This window comes from Ovis canadensis, chromosome X, assembly GCF_042477335.2.
Source record: "Ovis canadensis isolate MfBH-ARS-UI-01 breed Bighorn chromosome X, ARS-UI_OviCan_v2, whole genome shotgun sequence".
NCBI lineage: Eukaryota > Metazoa > Chordata > Mammalia > Artiodactyla > Bovidae > Ovis > Ovis canadensis.
In genome coordinates this window covers 86,449,659-86,462,167 of record NC_091727.1, presented here as the reverse complement: position 1 = coordinate 86,462,167, position 12,509 = coordinate 86,449,659, and the positions used below count along the sequence as shown (strand labels likewise).

The 12,509-nt window shown below is 42.8% G+C and overlaps 1 protein-coding gene across 5 annotated transcripts in view; it reads left to right on the top strand.

The window, feature by feature from the left end:
- Positions 1-12,109, top strand: part of MTM1 (myotubularin 1) — a 183,024-nt gene extending 170,915 nt beyond the window's left edge. For 3 of the 5 annotated variants that reach the window (XM_070290605.1, XM_070290602.1, XM_070290604.1), the window contains 3 exons: positions 216-329; positions 4,176-4,352; positions 11,031-12,109. In XM_070290605.1, the coding sequence (XP_070146706.1) occupies positions 216-329; positions 4,176-4,352; positions 11,031-11,198 (459 nt within the window). In that variant the 3' untranslated portion in view covers positions 11,199-12,109. The remainder of the gene's footprint in view (positions 1-215; positions 330-4,175; positions 4,353-11,030) is intronic. The other 2 variants (XM_070290603.1, XM_070290601.1) reach the window with 1 other exon arrangement.
- Positions 12,110-12,509: the final 400 nt, after the last annotated feature.

The following is a 12,509-nucleotide window of genomic DNA, read 5'->3' as shown; positions in this document are numbered from 1 at the left end:
AGAAAATGGGCTTGTTTTCCCTTTTTGACTCATTATTCCTTTACTTGATGCTCATTTATGCTCTCCAGCCCTGGGCAGAGCACCAACAGATGAGCCGTAGGGCGCTGCAGACCTCAGCCTCAGCTGTCCCCCCAGAACAATTATGCACCTCTTCTGAGCTCTATGAGATCAGCCTCAGGTTTTCATGTGTTCCTTACCCATTTGTTTCTGTCTAGTTCCCTACAGCTTTCGAATTCAATGAACGGTTTTTGATTACAATTTTGGATCATTTGTATAGCTGCCGCTTTGGTACGTTCTTATACAACTGTGAATCTGCTCGCGAGAAACAGGTGAGTGAAAAATGCTCATCTTTTTAGTTAAAGGGTCACCAAAATGTGTCTAGTCTGCCATGAAATACAAAGAATTTGATAGCTTGGCTTGTGGTGAATGCAGAGTGTCTCATTTTGTACCTCACGCTTTTTCACTTCAACCAGAGGTTATTGAGTTTGTGGTATGGCCTTCATGAGTAAGATGTTGACTTTTCCCTCAGAGAGTAAGAATTTTTTTGTTGAGGTATAGATAATTTACAATACTATGTAAGTTTCAGCATGTAACACAGTGATTCAATAGTTTTATAGGTTATACTCCATTTAAGGTTCAGTTCAGTTCAGCCGCTCAGTCGTATCTGACTCTTTGCGACCCCATGGACTGCAGCATGGGGTCCACCAGGCTTCCCTGTCCATCACCAACTCCCAGAGCTTACTCAAACTCATGTCCATTGAGTTGGTGATGCCATCCAACCATCTCATCCTCAGTTGTCCCCTTCTCCTCCCGCCTTCAGTCTTTCCCAGCATCAGGGTCTTTTCAAATGAGTCAGTTCTTTGCATCAGGTGGCCAAAGTATTGGTATTTCAGCTTCAGCTCATTAAAGTTATTATGAAATAATGGCTATATTTCCCAATGCTATATATCCTTGTAGCTTATTTAGTTTGTACCTGTTACTCCCCTACCCTTGTACTGCCCCTCCCACCTTCCCTCTCCCCACTAGTAATCACTAGTATGTTCTCTATATTGGTGAGTCTGTTTCTGTGTTACTACATTTCTTCACTTGTATTATAGATTCTTCATATAAGTGAAAACATACAGTATTTCTCTTTCTCACTTCACTAAACATAATCGTCCCCTCCAGGTTCAGCCATGTTGCTGCAATTGACAGCACTTGATTCTTTATGGCTGAGTAGTAGTCCATTGTATATACATGGCACATCTTATTTGCCCATTCACCTGTTGATAGACACTTAGGTGGCTTACATATCTTGGCTATTGGAGTAAGCATGGCTATTAAAGGCGTGCAAGGTCACCCTCCCAAAACGCCATAAAAATGTCAGTAAGGGAAAATTTTTAAAAGGTATTAACCCACAAGAACAGGGGGAAATAAGAAAGGAGACACAGCAACAAACTTGGAAGCTGGAAAGATAGTAGATAAGTGGGAAATAACTTCACTTGAGAATCTCATACCAGCAGTAGGGAAGGCAAGAACCAGTCCACTTTGCATCGCAGGAACCCCAGATGACTCAGGGCTTCTGGGGCAAAGGGGGAGGGATGAGATACCCTGAAGGTGTGTTTAGAATAAGCAGGCAGCTTTCCTGGATCACCCCCACCCATCTCTGGAGGTGAGGACAGAGGTTTCTTCTCGAAAAAGAGTGGTAGGTCTCCAGGTGTCATCAGGGGTTGAGTGAATGGAACAGCTGGCCTGCGAGGGCCTCCACCCATGTCCCCTGCTGACTCCTTACATCCTGGCAGCAGGTCCTTATCTTTCAGGTAGGAGCCTTCTCTGTTAGCAAGGAAGGAGAGAGAAGGGAACCCTTGGATGTTGCTGGTGGGGGTGTAAAATATCATGAGAGCCAGCATTTCTACTCCCGGGTATGTACCCAAGAGGGAGGAAAACAGGGGTAAGGCAAAAACTTAGTGCAGGGCAGCCCTACTCATAATAGCTAAAAGGCCTCAACAACCTCATCATCGTCAGCTGATGAACAGACAAACTAAATGTGGTCTCTGCATTCAATGGAATATTATCCAGCCATCAGAAGGAATGGAGTTCTCACCCACATCACAAAAGGATGACCCTTGAAAATATGCTTACTGAAAGGAGTCAGACATAAAAAGGCACATATGATATGATTACATTTATCTGAAATGTCTAGAAAATCAAGTCCATAGAAACAGAAAGCAGACTAGTGGTTGACAGGGGGCTGAGGGAGGGGAGCATGGGGAGTTCCTTCTTAGTGTGTACTGGCCTTCCTTTGGGAATGATGAAAATGTCTTAGCACTTGACAGAGGTGGTGGTTGCACACCACGAAGAAAGTACTAAAAGCCTACCACTGTAGACTAAAATGATGAATTTTATGGTATATGAACTACACTGAACTTTTAAAAAACAGAAAGAATCTTCTCTGGAGAAAGTGACTAGCCCAAGAAGAGGGACCTCAGGATTTGCTGAGTCATAGCAATCTAAACCCTAAACATGGATCTCATCAAAGCTACAGTATATATTGGGGGTTCCCAGGCAGGGCAGAGGGTGTGAGCACAGCAGCGTGGGGTGGGAGCCGTTCTCCCTGTGACAGTACCAGGGAGCCGTTCTCCCTGTGACAGTACCAAGAGTCAATGCCTGTAAATGTGTAGTCAACAAGTAGCAAGAGGATAGTTTTCTCCAAGATGTGGAGGTAAGTACCAAATAACCAGATACATTTAAAAAGTCAAACACAGTTGTTTGGGGGAGAAAGGTGAGAGACTGCTTTTTCCATAACAAACCTTGTCTAGCTGTTTGACTTTAAGTCAACTGTGTGCATGTATAAAAATAAAAACAAGCATGCAAATAAAGACAAGGCAGTGTAGATTGTGGTGGAGAAAGCAATGGCACCCCAGTCCTTTACTCTTGCCTGGAAAATCCCATGGACACAGGAGCCTGGTAGGCTTCAGTCCATGGGGTTGCTAAGAGTTGGACACTACTGAGTGACTTCACTTTCACTTTTCACTTTCATGCATTGGAGAAGGAAATGGCAACCCACTCCAGTGTTCTTGCCTGGAGAATCCCAGGGATGGGGGAGCCTGGTGGGCTGCCGTCTATGAGGTCGCACAGAGTTGGACACGACTGAAGTGACTTAGCAGCAGCAGCAGTAGTGTAGATTGTGGCATCCAAAAGGGTCAAAAGAAGTTTTAGGTGGATCCCAAGAAGGAAAAATTATGCTGCTGTTATTGCTATTCACATTCACAAAATCTGTATGTTCAAGGGATTTCTTCAGTCACTTATTTCAAGCTGTTCTTTTCAGCTTCCACTTTTATCTTATTGGTCCTTTCTTCTTGATTTTTAAAAAAATTTACATATTTTTTAATTGAAGGATAATTGCTTTACAGAATTTTGTTGTTCTCTGTCAAATATCACCATAAATTAGCCATAGGTGTACATATGTCCCTTCCCTATTGAACCTCTCATCACCAGGAAGAGTTTCCAGTTCTGCCTTCAATAGTTTTAATACTTGCCTTTTTATTTCCCAAGTTTTGATTTTCCTCTATTTATGGTCAGAACGTAAAAAAAAAAAAAAAACAAAACTATAATTGAAAATCAGTGAAGATATGAACATCTGTATGAAATGATGGGTACCAGATGGAAAAAGTGAAGCTTCACTGAAGTCAGGTATCCAGGTGTTTCAAATATCTGGATATTGGCATGATGCATTAAACCTCTGGATGTTTTATTAACCTAACTATCTAGATGCAAACTGTCAAGTAGACCCAGGTTAAGATTTTGTAATTTGAACAAACACAAAAATGGAAAAAGTCAGTGAGATCTTGTGATAATTTTTCCTTGCTGCTGAATTCAAAAGAGCATGGTGCCCATCTGTTCGTGAATGTTTTCCCAGCCAGGAATAGTTTTCTTAGGTCAGTGAATTGCATTTAATGTTACAGCATCCTGCCCCTCTCTCTTCCGGCAGAAACAGAGGCTCTTGAGCCATTATGTATGCAAATATCGGGAAGTGGTGCTCAGCACTCCAGGCACAGGAGGCTTTTTGAGCTATTATGGGGATAATGTACATGTGTGATTCAAGTTGACGCTCAGCCGTATCGCCGCAGCCTGAAAAATGGTTTGTGTACTGGGGTGTGTTTTTACTTAGGCTTTCCACTTTCTCTTTCATCTAGAAAGTTACAGAAAGAACCGTTTCTTTATGGTCACTGATCAACAGTAATAAAGACAAATTCAAAAATCCCTTCTACACTAAGGAAATCAATCGAGTGTTATATCCAGTTGCCAGTATGCGTCACTTGGAACTTTGGGTGAATTACTATATTAGATGGAACCCCAGAATCAAGCAACAAGTAAGTGAAGTAGCATTGTGAATATAGTGATGTCGAATGAGTACTAGCTTGGGACTTTGATAATGTTATGTAGCAGTTATTTAAAAATATTATGAAAGGAAAAATAGAGTAAAAAAATGACACTTGCTTTTAATCCCAATTTCAGTTAAAAACTGTTTTTAATGCCTAAACCATTTATTTTGATTGCTGTTGAACTAATATTTTCCTGCCAATATGAGTAATGCAGTTTTTAAAAACTAAAATCTAAGCTAATGTTTTATTGGAGTATAGTTGCTTTACAATGTTGCGTTAGTTTCTCTGTACAGCAAAGTGATTCAGCTATGTGTATACATGTGCTATGCTTAGAAGCTCAGTCATGTGTGACTCTTTGCAACCCCATGGACTGCAGTCCACCAGGCTCCTCTGTCCATGGGGATTCTCTAGGCAAGAATACTAGAGTGGGTTGCCATGGCCTCCTCCAGGGGATCTTCCCGACTCAGGGATCAAACCCAGGTCTCCCACATTGCATTCAGCTCCTTTACTGTCTGAGCCACCAGGGAAGACCAAGAATACTGGAGTGGGTAGCCTGTCCCTTCTCCAGGGGATCTTCCTGACTCAGGAATCGAACTGGCGTCTCCTACATTGCAGGCGGATTCTTTACCACCTGAGGTACCAGGAAGCCCATATGTATACATATATCCCCTATTTTTTGGATTTCCTTCCCATTCAGGTCACCACAGAGTATTGAGTAGAGTTCCCTGTGCTATACAGTCAGTTCTCATTAGTTATCTGTTTTGTACATAGTAGTATATACATGTCTGTCCCAATCTCACAATCCATTCCACCCCTGTCCCCCACCTTGGTATCCATAAGTTTGTTCTCTACATCTGTGTCTCTGTTTCTGCTTTGCATATAAGTTCATCTATACCATAAGATGTAAACTAATTTAAATCTCTGGAAATTTTCTGAGTTTTCATAGTCAAGGATTTCTTTTAATGACTAAAAGTTGTTACACCTCATAAGAAGGTTCTTTCCAGAAACTAGGCTGAGATGATCCTTCAAGGAAAAGAAACATTTTCTATTATCTAGTCACATGTATGTTACTTGTCAACTAATATCAGAATGCTTTTTACTGAAAGTCTTTACTTCTAAAATAAAGATAATTGATCTGTCAAAGGATAGTACAGTCAATTGGCCATTTATCAGTCAAACATGGAAACGGTGATTTTTGAAGCAAAAGACTCCACATTTTATTAAAGGCACAGTCAGGCTTTCTCCCACTCCTACTGCATCCAAGATCAGAAGGAAAGTCCAGCCTATTGCTGAGGGCTCAGCAGTACATCCATTGAGCGATTTGTTCTAAGCACTGTAAATATTAAGTATTTGTGATCACTCTTTTTAAAGGTTTGCACACTTTCCTGCGGTTAGGATGGTTGAATACCTGTTCTCCCAGGCCAGTCTTACATAAGTGTCAGCTTTAATCCCACTACACATAGTCAGGCAATAAAAGGGCCTGGTGCTCAGTCTGACTCTGGATTGTTTATTCCACTCAGGCAGCTGGCTACACGCCAGTGTGTGTACCCTGTTCCCACCAGAGAGATGCACGTTTAAGCTGGCCCTCTTGTTTCAAGGTCTCTGCTTGCTTGCCTGAAAGCCTTTTGCAGTTTCATGATGGTTGAAATGTATGATTTTTTGGAAAGTGACAGATTCCAGGGCTTGAGAACATTCACTTGTTTAGTTTAGGATTTGAGAAGTACACAGAGGGAGTGTATTTAGCTATAGTTCGAGCATTTGGAACATCAAATAAAGAGGAAATAGGAATTTTCCCAAGATTCTAAGCACTGTTACACAGGACATATTTCTTTGCTGGTTAAAAAATACTATATAATGAGCCCTGTTTGTCCTATAAATTTTACCTTTTCTGTATTTATCATGGCTTTAAAAAAATAACTGTTGGTGATTAGAAAATGTTGATAGTGTCTGTACAGATTCTGTAGTCTCTTCTCCTCATCCATCTGTACTTAGAGAAGCTCTTGAAATTCCATGCATTTAGAGCAATTCACTGATGGCATACAAAGGTAATGACAATTGTGTGACAAGTCAGGTTTTCAGCGACATCACTGGAAGAACTTACTGTGATGTGTCTCTCCCCCTTACTCTCCCAGAACTGAGCCAAATGGAACTGAGCCAGGTAGGAGTGAACATTTCTTTGATTGAGGTTTCTATTTTGAGACAGTGATTGGTCTGTATTATGATCTGTGAGATTTACTCCAAGAAAATAAGTCACCCTTCCTATATAGATTTTCTGAATGTCAAGGGTCCTATACAGATCTTTATGTCATTCAGCACCTTGGATTTTCATCTGCCAAATACCATGCATCAGGCACTGGGGGGACCCAGAGATTAAGAAGAGCTGGTCTCTGTCCACAAGGAGCTCCCAGACTGCAGGGGCGCCCAGGAACAGAAGTTGATGATCGAGCTCGAGGAGAAATGTGAACTAAGTGCATCACATTTCCCAAAAGATCTTATGCAGAACAGTATTTCATACAGAAATAGATTACAATCCAGTCACACAGGACTTTTCAAATTCTATAATGTAAACCTAAAAGAATATACTTAACTACTGAAATTGTTCTTCAGTTGTGTGGCCCAGTTGGTATACAGGCAGTTGTTGAATGCCGGGGGCATTCACAGCACTATGGTAAACTATTGGTGTGGAAAAATGTAGAAACATATCCAGCCTCTCCCCATAGTGAGCTATTCCCCAAGAAGAAGGCAGGGCTAATGTGCTTTTTTAAAAGTGGAATCCACTGGCCTTTGCTACAACCTCAAAACTGAGAGTTGATGACAAGACCAATTCTTATATTTGACAAACTGTGAAGAAGCAAATTTGGTACTTTTATTTAATATGAGGAAGTTTCTCAGGCCAAAAGCCAATGGAGAATTTAGTCCCGTAAACCTAAGTGAGACCTTCAGCTGCTGGTATGTTGCATATTGTCCTTTGGGGACGTCTGCACTCCACGTGGCTCTGAACCAGGGTTGCCCCAGGCAGATCCTGTTTTACTTAGGATGACAACAAGGACAGATCTTCACAGGCTTACCTGGGTGGGGTTTAAGTTATTTCTGATAGAAAAGTTAGAAAGGAATATGAATATGAAAAGCTTTTTAAGCCTAAAATACCTGTGTAGCCACTGACTGCCTGTGCCTGGCATGCTCCTTACTTCATACTTCATTCCCCGAGGGACACATTGAGGTGTGGGATTTACAGTCACTTCACTATGAATTTCATTTCTCGCTGTTCTGTCCTGTGATATGCTGTCACAAATGGACTCTTTCCTTCTATTATATCTCTAAATTGGTTCTCTTTGTCTCTAGGCTAATGACTGCTAGACATCTTTTGTACCCACTACCAGACTGAATGATCTTTTTATTTCTAATAGTTTTCTAACTCTATAGCCTTGTCCATCATTGACAAAAATGATTGTTTTACCTCTCATTTCTTTTTCTTGTCTTGCTGGTACAATAACAAATAGATTCTAGTAGTCATATGGAAAAGAGAAGTTTTAATAGCCAAGAGCATTTTGGAGAAGAGTGTTGAGGAAACTCTTGCCCCGCCACATGTCAGGAGTTATTTGAAGCAGAACAGAACCCAGAAACAGAGACCGGAGATGTGGAGGCTGGGGAGGGGGAAGAATGGACCATTGATGGTAAATGTTTAGTGGTCTATGGTCCTGGCACAGCAAACGGAGTGCACATGGAGTCCTCTTCTACAAACCTGCTGCTCCTACCAGCTTCTGCATCTCAGTGCTTGGCAGCTCCATCCTACACGCCCTGGCCAGAAACCTGAATGTCATCCTTTTCTCCCACTTTAAAAACCAGCCTTATTGAGGTATAATTGATTCATAATAATCTGCACATGTTCAAAGTGTGCAGTGCGGTAGGTGTTCATATGTGTCTGTACACGTGAGACTCTGACCACATTAGAGGTCGTGCACACACCCATCCCCAGCAAACACTCCTGTCCCTGTAGGTGAGCTTCCATTTACCACACAGTCATCCTCGCCCTCTCTGCTCTCTCGCCACTTGTCCCAGGCTGTCAGGAGAACTTGCAGGGCTTCCAGCCTCCTCACTGATGCCTCTTTCTCACACACCCTGCTTTGGCCACGCTGGGCTCCTTGCTCAGCCTTGAGACCCTCAGCCATCTGCCTGGCCACCTCCCTTCCCTCCCCGCAGCCCCCCCAAGAGTCGCCTTGTCAAGGTGCCTCACCCCGACCACCCCAATAAGAGTGTCATCCACCCCCATGTGTCCCTGTCCCTCCCGCCATGCTTTACTTTTCCACATCCTGTGGACCTCCCAGGGTCATCGTTGTTTCTGCTGTTTGTCTCCCCCTGCTGGAAGAGAAACACCACAGAAGTGGACGTTTGGGCCTCCTTTAGGTGGCGCTAGTGGTAAAGAACCCACCTGGGAATGCAGGAGACATAAGAAACCTGGGTTTGATCCCTGGGTCAGGAAGATGCTCTGGAGGAGGGCCTGGCAACCTACTCCAGTATTCTTGCCTGGAGAATCCCATGGACAGAGGAGCCTGGTGGGCTGTACAGTCCCTGGGGTCACAAAGAGTCAGACACGACTGAGCACGCACATTCACTGCTGAATCCTGAGCCCCTGGAGCAGTGTCCAGCTCTCAGTGGAGCATATACAGAGAAAAACAGGCAAAGGATATCAAGGGGCGGTACACAGCACTTACTGGGCATCAGTCACTCTACACGCATTCCTGTTCAAACAGAGCCATACAGTAAAAAGAACAGGGGCTCACAGGAAGGAAGGGGCTCGGAGGGAAGAGGAGACTTCTCCAAACCCTGCCCCTTTGTAAGCAGAATGCTGAGGAGAGCACCAGTCAGGTCTTGGCAGGCTGTAGTAGGTTGAATGGGGGCCCCCGAAACACACATCCACTTGGAACCTGTGAATGTGACCTTGGAAAAAGGTGCACTTGAGTTCAGAATATCAAGATGAGATCCTCCTATATTTATTCAGGCCCTAAATCCGAGGATAGGTGTCCTCATAAGAGAAAAGAGAGGAAGGTTTGAAAGCCAGACACATACACGAGATGAGGCTGTGTAAAAACAGAATGATTGCATTGCTGCGGCCATAAGCCAAGGAAGCCTGGAGCTGCCAGCAGCTGGTAGAGGCAATGAAGTCTCCTCCCCTAGAGTCTGGCAGCCACAGGAAATGAATACAGTCTTAGCTCCTGCTGTCTTCTCTGATGCAAGTCCCAAAGAGCACTACAAGTCAGATCTAGGGTGTAGCCTTCTTCATCAGCATAGTGTCTTCATGGCTTCCTCATTGGTACTTGCAGCTTCAGCACGCAGCTTGAAGTGAAAGTGAAAGTTGCTCAGTCGTGTCCAACTCTTTGCAACCCCGCGGACTATACAGTCCATGGAATTCTCCAGGCCAGAATACTGGAGTGGGTAGCCTTTCCCTTCTCCAGGGTATCTTCCCAACCTAGGGATCGAACCCAGGCCTCCCACATTGCAGGCTGATTCTTTACCAGCTGAGCCACCAGGGAAGCCCAAGAATATTGGAGTGGGTAGCCTATCCCTTCTCCAGGGGATCTTCCCGACCCAGGAGTCAAACTGGGGTCTCCTATATTGCAGGCGGATTCTTTACCAACTGAGCTATAATGCAGTGGAAAGCAGGATAGTTCTAGAAGCCACTAGCCATAAAGAAAGGCACTTCAGTAGACTTTTGGCAGACTGGAGATTCACACTAGGCGGCCCCTTGGGGCCAGTGTTCTCTGCTATACATTAATATGGACAGTAGAATGTTAAAAGTTGTGTTAGGGCACAGTGATACAAACTAAACCTACCATGAGATACCAAGTTATACTCATCAAATTGGCAAAAACTATTTCTTTTACATTGCCAAGCACTGGTGACCAGGAACCGCCAGGCACCACTAGTGAGACGGTAAGATTATCTCCTCCCCTCAGAGAACAGTCGGACTGCATGTGGTCAAGTGGAACCGCTCATACTGTCCTCTTCAGCAGTTCCTTCCCCACCCACCAGAACAATTCATTCAGGTAACATTCATATACTTGCCTGAGGAGACGTGATGGCCCAGCATCACATGTAATACTGGTGATGCTATCCCCCTGTGGGGGATGGATAGAACAGCCGTGGTTTATGTATTCCATGGAACTCAACTGAGATCCAGTTCAGAAACATAGTGGCAGATCAAAATGTAGATTGAGAACTAGAGAAAACTGTTGAGGTCCAGTTTTACCAAGTAGAAAAGAATGTTGTATTTTGTTTCTGGATACTCACTTAGAGAAAAAGGGTTGCAAGTCTGCACAGGAAGGAAGCCTGCACCCCAGCCTGAGAAGGGTTGTTGCCTCTCAGAGTGCAGCGGGGACAAGTGACACAGCAGCCCGGACCTATGCCTGGATAGATGCATTTTAAAAAGATGGTGACACATGTGTGTGGAACTGTGTGTGTGAGTTATTTCTTGGTGGCAGATAGCTGGATATCTTTTTATTATCATGAATCTTTGTGCGTTTCCCTATTTGCAAATTGTGCAGTATTGAAGGAAATGATGTCTATTAACCCCCAATGACAGGGTTTGTTCAGAAAGCAGCAGCTGCAGCAGATGGGGGGCACAGCAGATGGGGGGCAGAAAGCACTCACATCTTTCCTTCTGTCCAGCAGCCAAACCCAGTGGAGCAGCGTTACATGGAACTCTTGGCCCTACGCGATGAGTACATCAAGCGCCTTGACGAATTGCAGCTTGCCAACTCTGCCAAGCTTTCTGATCCCTCAGCCTCACCTTCTAGCCCTTCACAAATGATGCCCCATGTGCAGACTCACTTCTAATAAAGAAAAAAGCAGACTTTTCATTTGGGGCCTCTGTACAAAGTAGGTTAAACTATTTGCCTCCATTTAGAACTTGAACTAACATAATCTTAAACTCTTGAATATGTGCCTTCTAGAATACATATTGCAAGAAAACTACAGTGTCTACACGGCAATCGGAAGAAAGGAGCCCAGATGGGGTTTTGGAAAATCCTGATACCTTCCAAAAGTGGTTTTCGAAAGATAATATTTAAATCATTTTTACCTCTTCAACCTCTTCAGAAATATTATGTGTACAATATGTACTTTGTGGGCCTCATTGGAACAATGACATTTTTAACTAAAGGGGGAAAATGTATGTTTATGAGATGGATTTTCCTCAGACTGCTTATAATAGTTGCTTTGGGTGATCTAAAATGAACCTAAATGTGAAAGATGTGTGTTCCTGCCAAAACCAAATTGAGCTCAGCTTCCGAGGCATGATCCAAAAACAAGGTGTTTAAATAATTGCCAAATTTCACACCATCATATGTGTGATGACTTGAGAAATAGCTGTGTAGATGAGTTTTCCATTATTTTGAAATTTTGGAATATGAAGTATTTTCCCCTAATTTCCAAAGAGAAGCATATTTTTATATTAAAAAAAAGATAGGGCCCAGTTAAATATGATTTGATTATTTTTAACATTGCCACTTCTGTTTCCTAAGTTCTTTCGTGAGCTTGCCTAGAATTCTGACCTGTTTTCAGGTGGTGGAAAGCCCTTCTCTAGCACTGTTTGAAGATGTTGGATGCATTATGCTGCTTATGTGAATGTTTTCGCAAATGTTGCTCTAGTCAAACTAGCTTATCTGCCAAAGTGTCGGGTTGACCATCTTGGATGTGTGAGCTGTCCCTAGAGCAGCAGCCTCTGAAATAAAAGCCGCAGATGTACATTTGTTGAGCGTATTCTTGAAAGTATGGTGTTTATGAATTTCAATGGTGTTTGACACCCTTTCCCACCCAGGAGTGCATAAAAACTGGTTCTACAGATTTTTACTTGAAGTACCCAGCGGTTTGCTTTTTCAGGTTTTTTTTCTTTTTTTGTAGCATTAAATGCAATTTCAAATGCAGTTCTATTTGATATTTGAACTAATTCATTTAGTCAGTATATTTGTAAAAGTTAAGGCTAGAATTAAAAAGCAATTAATGTGTTTTACAATGATTTGTAAAGGTCTATTTATAGCTAATATGGTTTTGTTTTCAATGAATTAAGAGAGATTAAATATATCTTTGTAAATTATTTTATGTCATAGCTTAATGGTTTACCAAATAAGACATCTCAAATGCAGTAGT